General features: G+C 59.5%; 1 protein-coding gene across 3 annotated transcripts; it reads left to right on the top strand.

Annotated features, from left to right (window-relative positions):
- The first annotated feature begins 218 nt into the window (after positions 1-218).
- IKBKG (inhibitor of nuclear factor kappa B kinase regulatory subunit gamma) lies at positions 219-10,845 on the top strand. 3 transcript variants are annotated; one of them, XM_054014933.1, is made up of 14 exons: positions 219-461; positions 3,985-4,196; positions 4,425-4,508; positions 4,807-4,935; positions 6,067-6,131; positions 6,452-6,502; positions 6,796-6,919; positions 7,736-7,854; positions 8,035-8,187; positions 8,346-8,442; positions 8,564-8,713; positions 8,799-8,941; positions 9,243-9,304; positions 9,432-10,845. In XM_054014933.1, exons 1-14 carry the CDS (start codon positions 278-280, stop codon positions 9,587-9,589), a joined length of 1,731 nt encoding a protein of 576 aa, XP_053870908.1. In that variant the 5' UTR covers positions 219-277; the 3' UTR covers positions 9,590-10,845. The 3 variants fall into 3 exon arrangements, with proteins under 3 accessions (XP_053870908.1, XP_053870910.1, XP_053870907.1); XM_054014935.1 differs by having other exon boundaries at positions 6,449-6,502; positions 7,739-7,854; XM_054014932.1 differs by having other exon boundaries at positions 6,449-6,502.
- The last annotated feature ends 192 nt before the right edge of the window (positions 10,846-11,037 follow it).

Raw genomic sequence — 11,037 nt, 5'->3', positions numbered from 1 at the left:
TGGGACGGAGCCGCGCTCCCGGAAGAGAGAAGGGGGAAGTGGGAGCCGGGCGGGGCGAGACGAGACGCAGGTACTAGGACTTCTGGCCGAGGGACCCAGTCATCCAACCCCCCCCCCCCCCCCCCCGGCCGGGGAACCCAGGTGTCCGAGCTCCCCCCGCCCCACCGCCTCTTCTCCCCCCGCGAATTTGAACCCAGGTGTCCGGGCCCATCGGGCTCCCCCCCCCCCAGTTCATCCGGCGCCATCTCTCTCCGCAGGCCGGGGCCTGCCCGGCCGGATGAACGGGACCCGGCAGCGCCGGAGCTGCGAGATGGTGCAGCCAAGCGGGGGCTCCGGTGGCGACTGCGGCGGCCTGGGCGAGGACTCGTCCCTGGGCAAGGTGGCGGCCTGGCAGCTGCCCTCCGACCTGGGCGGGCCCGAGGCCCTGCAGCGCTTCGTGGCCGAGAACCAGGACCTGAAGGGTGAGGAAGAGCCGGGCCCCTGCAGGCCTCATCTCCCGACTGGGGGCCGGGGCGCTGCTCGCCGGGGCGGGTGGGTCGAGAGCTGGGACGTGCTGCGCTGCGGCTAGTCCCTGTTCCCCATGGGGGGGGGGCGTTGAGGGCTGGGGCGCTGTGCTGTGGCTAGTCCCTGTTCCCCATGGGGGGGGGGTTTGAGGGCTGGGGGGCTGTGCTGTGGCTAGTCCCTGTTCCCCATGGGGGGGGGTTGAGGGCTGGGGGGCGCTGCGGCTAGTCCCTGTTCCCCATGGGGGGGGGGGGTTGAGGGCTGGGGGGCGCTGCAGCTGGTCCCTGCTCCTCATGGGGGGGGTTGAGGGCTGGGGGGTGCTGCAGCTGGTCCCTGCTCCTCATGGGGGGGGTTGAGGGCTGGGGGGTGCTGCGGTTGGTCCATGCTCCCCATGGGGGGGGTTGAGGGCTGGGGGGGTGCTGCAGCTAGTCCCTGCTCCTCATGGGGAGGGGGTTGAGGACTGGGATGCGCTGCGGCTAGTCCTTGTTCCCCATGGGGGGGTTAAGGGCTGGGCTGCGCTGCGGCTAGTCCCTGTTCCCCATGGGGGGGGGTTGAGGGCTGGGGGGCACTGTAGCTAGTCCCTGTTCCCTATGGTGGGGTTGAGGGCTGGGGCGCTGTGCTGTGGCTAGTCCCTGTTCCCCATGGGGGGGGGGTTTGAGGGCTGGGGGGCGCTGCGGCTAGTCCCTGTTCCCCATGGGGGGGGGGTTGAGGGCTGGGGGGCGCTGCAGCTGGTCCCTGCTCCTCATGGGGGGGGTTGAGGGCTGGGGGGTGCTGCGGTTGGTCCATGCTCCCCATGGGGGGGGTTGAGGGCTGGGGGGGTGCTGCAGCTAGTCCCTGCTCCTCATGGGGAGGGGGTTGAGGACTGGGATGCGCTGCGGCTAGTCCTTGTTCCCCATGGGGGGGTTAAGGGCTGGGCTGCGCTGCGGCTAGTCCCTGTTCCCCATGGGGGGGGCGTTGAGGGCTGGGGGGCGCTGTGGCTAGTCCCTGTTCCCCATGGGGGGGGCGTTGAGGGCTGGGGTGTGCTGCGCTGTGGCTAGTCCCTGTTCCCCATGGGGGGGGGGGGCGTTGAGGGCTGCGGTGTGCTGCGCTGTAGCTAGTCCCTGTTCCCCATGGGGGGGGTGTTTGAGGGCTGGGGGGCGCTGTGGCTAGTCCCTGTTCCCCATGGGGGGGGCGTTGAGGGCTGGGGTGTGCTGCGCTGTGGCTAGTCCCTGTTCCCCATGGGGGGGGCGTTGAGGGCTGGGGCGCTGTGCTGTGGCTAGTCCCTGTTCCCCATGGGGGGGGGGTTGAGGGCTGGGGGGCGCTGCGGCTAGTCCCTGTTCCCCATGGGGGGGGCGTTGAGGGCTGGGGCGCTGTGCTGTGGCTAGTCCCTGTTCCCCATGGGGGGGGGTTGAGGGCTGGGGGGCGCTGCGGCTAGTCCCTGTTCCCCATGGGGGGGGGGGTTGAGGGCTGGGGGGCGCTGCAGCTGGTCCCTGCTCCTCATGGGGGGGGTTGAGGGCTGGGGGGTGCTGCGGTTGGTCCATGCTCCCCATGGGGGGGGGTTGAGGGCTGGGGGGGTGCTGCAGCTGGTCCCTGCTCCTCATGGGGAGGGGGTTGAGGACTGGGATGCGCTGCGGCTAGTCCTTGTTCCCCATGGGGGGGTTAAGGGCTGGGCTGCGCTGCGGCTAGTCCCTGTTCCCCATGGGGGGGTTTGAGGGCTGGGGGGCACTGTAGCTAGTCCCTGTTCCCTATGGTGGGGTTGAGGGCTGGGGCGCTGTGCTGTGGCTAGTCCCTGTTCCCCATGGGGGGGGGGGTTTGAGGGCTGGGGGGCGCTGCGGCTAGTCCCTGTTCCCCATGGGGGGGGGTTGAGGGCTGGGGGGCGCTGCAGCTGGTCCCTGCTCCTCATGGGGGGGGTTGAGGGCTGGGGGGTGCTGCGGTTGGTCCATGCTCCCCATGGGGGGGGGGTTGAGGGCTGGGGGGGTGCTGCAGCTGGTCCCTGCTCCTCATGGGGAGGGGGTTGAGGACTGGGATGCGCTGCGGCTAGTCCTTGTTCCCCATGGGGGGGTTAAGGGCTGCGCTGCAGCTAGTCCCTGTTCCCCGGGGGGGGGGGGGGGGGGGGCGGCAGGTTAAGGGCTGGGGCACTGCGCTGCGGCTAGTCCCTGCTGCCTGTCACCCACCCCCCACAATGTCATGGAGCCACAGGGTCTGGTCTATGACCTAGCCTGTAACTAGTCCCTTGGAAGTCACCCCTTCCATTGGCTGGGCCCCAAGCACCCCCACAGTTTACAGGGGCAGGCCCGTGGCCTTCGAGGCAATTACAGACCGGTAAGTCTAACATCAGTACTGGGCAAATTAGTTGAAACAATTGTAAAGAATAAAATTGTCAGACACATAGAAGAACATAAATTGTTGGGAAAAAGTCAACATGGTTTCTGTAAAGGGAAATCGTGTCTTACTAATCTATTAGAGTTCTTTGAAGGGGTCAACAAACGTGGACAAAGGGGATCCAGTGGACATAGTGTACTTAGATTTCCAGAAAGCCTTTGACAAGGTCCCTCACCAAAGGCTCTTACATAAATTAAGTTGTCATGGGATAAGAGGGAAGATCCCTTCATGGATTGAGAACTGGTTAAAAGACAGGGAACAAAGGATAGGAATAAATGGTAAATTCTCAGAATGGAGAGGGGTAACTAGTGATGTTCCCCAAGGGTCAGTCCTCGGACTGATCCTATTCAACTTATTCATGAATGATCTGGCGAAAGGGGTAAACAGGGAGGTGGCAAAGTTTGCAGATGATACTAAGCTGCTCAAGATAGTTAGACCAAAGCAGACTGTGAAGAACTTCAAAAAGATCTCACGAAACTAAGTGATTGGGCAACAAAATGGCAAATGAAATTTAATGTGGATAAATGTAAGGTAATGCACATTGGAAAAAATAGCCCCCATCATATTGTATGTATAGTTGGGGTTAATTTAGCTACAGTGAATCAGGAAAAAGATCTTGGAGTCATTGTGGATAGTTCTCTGAAGACATCCACGCAGTGTGCAGCGGCAGTCAAAAAAGCAAACAGGATGTTAGGAGCCATTAAAAAGGGGATAGAGAATAAGAGGGAGAAAACTTGTTCTCCTGGACCTCTGAGGACAGGACAAGAAGCAATGGGCTTAAATTGCTTAAATGGGCTTCGGGGTGGGAGAAAACCTCCTCCTACGGGGTTGTTGCTAGATGTGACCTGGCATATCCTGCCCGTTGTCTTTCTGTATCCTCCGCTGCCGTGGGTGTCAGGCAGTCCTTGAGCGACCTATTCATGCCATCCCAGGCCATGCACAGCAATGCGAAGCGCAGAGGGAAACTGAGGCACACACGGGCATTATACACATTACCAAACTTCCCCCTTTGTCCCAGAGAGATGGATGGGGTTGGAGAGCCAGTAAGGGGTGTGCCCCTCACAGAGGGAAGGTAAGAACTCAGCCAGCACCAGGCTAACACTCTCACTGTCCCTGGGGCAGAGGCCATTCGGCAGAGTAACCAGATGCTGCGGCAGCGCTACCAGGAGTTCCTGCGCTTCAAGGCCGCACAGCGCAAGGAGAGGGACTTCCTGATGCTCCGTTTCCGGGAGGCCCGGGATGTGGTGGAGAAGCTGAACGCTGAGCGGACCGAGATGAAGTGTCAACTGGAGCAGGCCCTCTGGGAGGTGGAGCAGCTCAAGGGAAGGCAGCAGGTATCTGGAGAGCTTCCTACCCCCCCACAACAAGGGGAAAGAGGGGTTGCAGGGGTATGCTGTGCCACCTCCCCCCAACACCAAGCCCATGAGGTGGTCTCACCTGGGCACTGAGCTCTCTGCGGTTCCCCGGCTCAGTTCCTTTCTGCAGCAGGGCCATGGGGCGTCGGGAGGTAGGTCAGGACAGCGGCCTCTTCTCAGATGACTGATTCTTTTGCAACTTCCCAGCTGAGCGCCTTGGAGAAGGAGATCCCTGAGCCAGAGGAGGCGGACACTATGACTCTGACCCAGGAGTTGGCTGAGCCCATGATGGTGAGATACACCTGGCGGCGGGGGGGGGGGGGGGGGGGGGAAATCTCCCCTAACCCAGCTCCCAATTCCCTGAGGAACAGAATACCCCCACCCCCAAAAGTCCCTTCTTTGCCTCATCCACAGTTGTGCTAGTGAGAGAGTAGAAGGAAAAAGGCCCATCGGGGGCCCTCTGGCCTGGGAGGAGGTCCTGGTTACTCTAGCCCTGGCCTCTCGCAGCAGGGGACAGGGTGGGAGCACTGGCTTGTGGGGGAGGGGGGCAGCCTGTGATGTCTGTCCCTCACTCTCCCTGTTCCCCCAGGCCCCTGGCCCGGAGACCCTGCAGCTGCTGAAGGAGCAGCTGGAGCAGCTCCAGGAGGCCAACCGGGCCCTGCAGGCCCAGATCCAGCAGCAGGTGCAGCCCCCAGGAGAGGCTGGTGTGAGGGTCAAGGTAAGGCACTGGTTGGGGAGGGGGATATGAATGTTACCCGTAATGCCCCCATCTCTCCCCAGGGACCCAGGGCACCTCGCTCCCACCTGCCCTTAACGCGAGGGAGCCTTGTCTGGACCAGCCAGGGTTCAGCTCCCTGCTGGCTTCAGCCATGGGCAGCACCAGGCCTCTCCTCAGCACACGCAGGCTAGCAATGACCCAGCATCCCCCTGAGTGCCCAGCCCCTGATCCACTGGATGCTCCCAGAATTATCAGACCAGCTGTTCCCAAAGGAACCCCCCCAATGCCCACCCCTGCTTTAAAATGAGGCCTTAAGAACATCATTGCCCAACATGGATATAGATGACAGAAACCCCCTTGGGACTGCCACCTGATTTGGTGAGACTACCTCTGAGCCCGTTTTCCCTGGCAGCTTGGGACTTCAGTATCCTGTCTTGTTGAGCCAGACATGCTAGCCTGCTGCAAACACAGACCCAGGTCTGAACCACGTCCCCCAAAAGCTGAAGACTTCACTTCTTAAACTGTTTTCAGTTTTCTCCAGCTGCTCTCTGCTCAGATTCCCTGCTGAGGGGGGCGAGCTGGGGGGACATCCTTCCTCTGGGTAGTGGGATGTTAGGTGTCAGTGTTCTGGCCATGGGGGGTTTCCATGTTCTCAGGCACTGCATTGATCTGGGTCGCTTTCAGCGGGTTCCTTACTGAACCATTCCTACTGCTCGGTCCTGCGCAGCCCCAGAGCAAACTTGACGACACCCCCCCCCCCCCACCACCACCACCACACACACACACACACACACACACTGGGTAGCAATGAAAAGTATGGGGTGGGGAAACGGAGGCACAGAGAGGCATCAGAAAAATCCCACGTCCTCACAGAATCAAGGGTTCTGGGGGGGTCATAGGGATGTTGGCGGGCCCCAGCCATAGAGGTGCTGGGAGAAATGGGGTGAGCCCTGTTCCTGGGACGGGGAATGGGACCCCGTTCTTGGCATGCCGTGTGCTGGGCAGGGAGACCTGGGCTCCTGCTGGTGTCAGGCTGGCCCTACTCAGCCTGGGACCGTTTCCCAGGGGGCAGGGGGAGTTGGGCTGGTTCTGGTGGTAGCTGTGGCTCAGTAGTGCCAGTGTCGTTCACAGGAGAATGGGGTCCAGCTGGAGAGGCCGGTGGAGCTGGAGGCCCTGCAGGGCAGCGGGGACAGCGGGTAAGAGCAGCTCTCGTGCTGGATAGGGTGATACAGTGAGGCTGGGAGACCCCCGCCAGTGCCTGGCCCGCCCTTGCCCCCGGTCTGGGCATCCCTTCCCCATTGCAGGGGAAAGGGGGCAGGTTCTGAAGAGGGACCAACAGGAATCCTCCTTTGTGGACACCATGGGCCACGTCCTTCATGGCAGGAATGACTGATTAATGTGTGGCAGGGGGGCTGTGATTGAGGGGAGCAGAGAGCTCCCCAGGGGCTGAGCACCAGTCCCCTTGGGCTCGGATCTCCCGGGTACCCCTCACCCGCCCCGCATGTCATTTCAGCAGGCGGGACGCAGCCGAGCTGCTGCAGAGGAGGCTGAAGGAGACGGAGGAGGAGTAAGTTGCTTCCTGGCTCGGACTTGTGCCACTGGGGATGGCGCTGGCGCCTGCGTGTGTGTTGGGCTGATGCAGGGGGCTATGCTGTGTGGGGGCGTGAGGAGAGTTGGGATGCAGGGTGCTCTCAGCGCTTGGGGGATGGAGTGGGTCAGGTTTTGTGCAGGAGGCTGGGGGACACTCGGGGTGGGGGGTTGATGGTGGATGGGAGGGGGATGCCGGACACTCAGCGTGGGGGGTAGGTGGCAGGGCTCTCGGTGCTGACCCATCACCTCGCTGTGCGGGTTTCCTGGCAGGAGCGTGGGGCTGAAGCAGCAGCTGGCATTGGTGCAGGAGGAGATGGCCAAGCTGGGAACCAGGACACAGGAGGCTGAGCAGCAGGCCGAGCAGCAGCTTCAGGCCCTGAGGAAACAGCTGGAGGTAAATACAGCCCAAGTCAAGGCCCCACAGGATGGGTGCTAGGCCCCAGCCTTTAAACAGCCCCTCCTCGGAACCCCGTAAGCATGCCCCCTGCCCCCAAGGGGTCCCCCTCTTCCGTCAGGGGAGGCCATGCAGCTTTATTGCGTCAGAGACAGAGCCCCCAGGCTCCGGCCCTCCGAGACAGACTCCTGGGAGAGACTTTTACACTCTGCAGGGACCCATACGCCCCAGCCAGTTACGCCCTGCAGCCAGGCGTTCTCCAGACAGAGCTGGGTTTAGTCACTTGGGTGCAGCTTTGGATGCCCTTCGATCACCACAGAGAGGCCAATGGTGAGACCTGCTATTAACTCAGCCCCATTGTCTTTCTTGCAGAACCTCCTAAGTCCCCAGGCTCTGCCTGCTGGAGTTTGCTGCTGTTAGGTGTTAATTGTTCAGTCCTTGGGCTCCCATTGACATGGGTCAGTGGCAGCCAATCCTCCAGCAACCCCTAGATGTGACGCTCCCCCCACCTCATGTTCCCTGCTCAGACCCAGGAGCAGCTTTTGAACCCTTCTGCCCCCACTGGATAGCGATCGCTAGTCCAGTAAATAACTGCCATGCATATCAGTCACAAACATTTTCAGGATATTTCCGCGTCATCACCCACCCACATGTGCAAACACATCTGACACCAGCCCCTCCTCCAAGGAGTCAGGGAAGTGGGAAAGGGAGCGGGTGGGGGCTCCATCCCAGCCTGCAGCAGCCTCACTCTCTCTGGATCTAGGTCCCCCAGGTGGTGTGGCCTGGGCTAAGGTGTGGTCCCTTCCCTCCCTGCAGCAGCTGACTGAGGACAGGGCCTCGGTGAAAGCCCAGGTGACCTCACTGCTGGGGGAGTTGCAGGAGAGCCAGAGCCGGCTGGAGGCCTGTATGCTGGAGAAGCGGGATCTGGAGGAGAAGTGAGTGTGTCCACCCGTGAATTTCCCCCCTGATCTGGGGCTGGCGGCAGGTTAGTTTGGCTGCAGCCACTGATCTGTCCTGGGAGGCTGGAAGTCGGATGCAGGCCTTGGCCATCTAGGGGACACATGGGACTGAGACCCCTGCTAACGTTGGCATCTCTCCCCTGCCCGGTGCACCAGAGCACAGGCTGCTGCCGAGCGGTGCTGCAAGCTGGAGCGGGAGGCCGAGGCGCTGCACAAGCAGCACAGCGTGCAGATGGACCAGCTGCGCATGCAGGCCCAGAACCTGGAGACGGCGCTGCGGGTGGAGAGACAGGGCGCCACAGAGGAGAAGTGAGTGGGCGTTGGGAACGGGGGCCATGGAGCAGAGGAGCGTCTGTTTGTCTGGGGGGCAGGGGGAATGTGCCACGGAGATGAGGAAGGAGAGTTGGGGTGGTATGGGAGCCAAGGGGGGGTGGGGAGCTGCCTCTAACCTCACAATTATCCCTCAGGAGGAAGCTGGCCCAGCTGCAGGCAGCCTATCACCAGCTCTTTCAGGATTACGATGGGCACGTGAAATCTGGCCTAGAGAGCGAGAAGAAGAGCCAGGTGGGTTTAGAGCTGGTTTCGGGGGGAGGGGGGCTGCTTGGCTGGCTTCCATGGCTGGGGCGAGCCCCGCCCCCCGGGTGCCCTGCTGCTCAGTGTTCTGTGGGCCTCTCCCCCACTCCAGGGCATGGAGCTGCACCTGGAGGAGCTGCAGCAGCAGCTGCAGCAGGCTGAGGAGGCACTGGTGGCCAAGCAGGAGCTGATTGACAAGCTGAAGGAGGACATGGAGCAGCACAAGGCTGTGCTGGAGACCATCCCGGTGCTGAAGGCCCAGGTGGGTTGTGGGGGGTGGGGAGTGGGAGAACTGTGCATGTGCACGCGGTTGCTGAAGGGCAGGGTCACTGGTGCCTCCCCTGCAGGCTGATATCTACAAGGCGGATTTCCTAGCGGAGCGTGAGGCCCGGGAGAAGCTGCACGAGCAGCGCGAGGATCTGAAGGAGCAGTTTGAGCAGCTACGGCGGGACTACGACAAGCTGATAGCAGATGCTAATGGAGCCACCTGGTGAGCGTTCTTTGTCAGTGTCCAGTCTCCAAACACCTGCCCCTTGGCCTGTGGGCCCTGTGAGTGGGTCAGAGCTCAGTGCAGCTTTCTGTCTTGCTAGATGAATCTGCAGACAGCTGCTTCGTCCCCTGGGGCTCCTGTGGAGAGCCACTGTGAGATGCTGGTGACCAGTCCCAGCCATGCCCACTGCCCTGCGTCCCATGGGGGTTTGAGCCCCACTCTAATGCTCACGGGGGGAGGAAAGGGATGCTGAAGTTCTGCTTTGACCTCCCCACTTCTAACCTCTTGCTGTTTTGAAAAGGACTCTGATGGAGGAGATGAGGAACCGCCATTCGGAGGGGCGCCCACCTGTACCCCAGCCAGGTAAGTCTTGAAACTCTCCCCAGGTGGGGAATGCTCATAGCCCAGGCCTGTAGGGGGCATCAGAGGAGTGGGCACTTGCATGGGAAGGTGCTGATCTTCAGGACAGTAACTTTCTCTCTCCCCCTAGTTTACAACATGGCCCCAGTACCTTTCCAACCCCTGCCAGCTGCAGGGCGCAGGCGAAGTATCCACGAGGAGCAGCCGGATTTCTGCTGTCCCAAGTGCCAGTACCAAGCTCCGGACATGGATACACTGCAGATCCATGTGATGGACTGTATCAAGTGATGCCCATGAAGGAGGAGGAGGCTGGGGTCAAGGGGGGTGCCTGGCCTGCTCCACTCTTTGCTTTCCCCCCGCATGGCACTTGCTGTTCTGCGACACAATGCTGCAAACTGGGTTCACAGCTGTCTTGAGCCAGTTGGAATGGACAGTCTGTGGGTACCATGAGGGAGGATGGGGTTTGCACCATTGTCTCTGCCTTACGTGAAACTGAATGTACCTGATCTGCTGTAATTCAGGGATTTGACAATTGGTGGAGACTGACAGATTAGTGGTGGGGAGCAGGGGTGCTGAGAGCTACTGAACCAAACGTTAAACCCTGTATATAATGGAAACCCCTTCAAGCTGGGGGTGTTGCAGCACCTGGCGGAGGGGCAAAGAGGGGTGGCAGGAACGTTTCACTGTTCAGCTCCTTTTTAAGCACCTTATTGCTAACCCTGCAGCATTTGCAGAGTGTAGCGGAGAAGACAGATTCCCCTGCTCAGTTTCAGGCTGTCGCAGCATCTCTCTGCTTTCCTTCTACACTGTGCTTTGGTTATTTAACATTATGGTCCATGTGCTGCTCTGAAAGTCAGACTCTTGCCTTAATGTAAATTCTATTGAAACTTAACGCAGAGGGAGGGGAGTTGAGTGTTTACAGATATTGCTGTATTAAGCCCCGCTGCCTGGTGTTGCTAAAGTATCCACAAGATGGAGAATCTACCCCTTTTCTAAGTACTTGGTATTTTCTTCTTGTTAATGTGCTTATACACTGAGCTAGATTCACACAATCACCAGGTCTGCCTTCCTCTACCATGGAATAACACAAATATCCAAACCACAAGTGCTGGCACTAATGAGGGGAGGGGAGAAGACAAGATAGCAAATAAAATTCAGTGTTGATTAATCCTAACAGCAGCTGTTTTACACACATGGTGTGTAGCAAGGCCTATGTTTTCCAAGGTGCATTTGTTTGTATTTATGGATCATCTAGAAGCTATACCCCCTCACTGTTTAAGCACCAGGGCAGGCAGTAGGGGTCTGGGTCACTTGTGTCAATCCTTAGTCCAGTACTATTCAATTCCTGTGAAATAGTGAAGGAGCTGCCACTATGCTCCACCTACGCACATCGTTGAGGCCTGAGTGGAAGTGCTGCCTCCAGTTCTGGCAGATACTTTCCTCAGTTTAATTGCTCTCTTTGAAAAGGTTATGGACACTGGTCACTTTTGGAAGTACTTTTTCTTTTTTTAAATTAACCTTAAAAAAGTAAAATTAGGAAGCTACCACCTGGTGGAGTCTTATGTCTAACATGTTGCTTATAAATTAACAAAAGATCCTATAGATCGGCAAAAAAAAAAGTACTGAATACAGTGAGTATAGCCTCATGGTGCATGCCTGCGAGCTTATGGAGTTAGGCTGGTTAGCATAGAGGGTACTTGGCTTGCAAAAAAGTACTAAACATCTTCTCATGCACA

The sequence above is a fragment of the Malaclemys terrapin genome (genome assembly GCF_027887155.1).
Source record: "Malaclemys terrapin pileata isolate rMalTer1 chromosome 20 unlocalized genomic scaffold, rMalTer1.hap1 SUPER_20_unloc_1, whole genome shotgun sequence".
In the NCBI taxonomy this organism is placed as follows: Eukaryota; Metazoa; Chordata; order Testudines; family Emydidae; genus Malaclemys; species Malaclemys terrapin.
Note: the sequence above shows the minus strand (reverse complement) of the source record. Positions and strands in the feature narration are given on the sequence as shown.

Excerpts from the sequence above, each read along its gene's own strand:
- IKBKG (XM_054014932.1), top strand. The coding sequence starts at position 278 with ATGAACGGGACCCGGCAGCGCCGGAGCTGCGAGATGGTGCAGCCAAGC. Across the intron at positions 6,132-6,448 it reads CAGGGCAGCGGGGACAGCGG|CAGGCGGGACGCAGCCGAGC; the intron begins GTAAGAGCAGCT and ends ATGTCATTTCAG. Across the intron at positions 6,503-6,795 it reads CTGAAGGAGACGGAGGAGGA|GAGCGTGGGGCTGAAGCAGC; the intron begins GTAAGTTGCTTC and ends GTTTCCTGGCAG.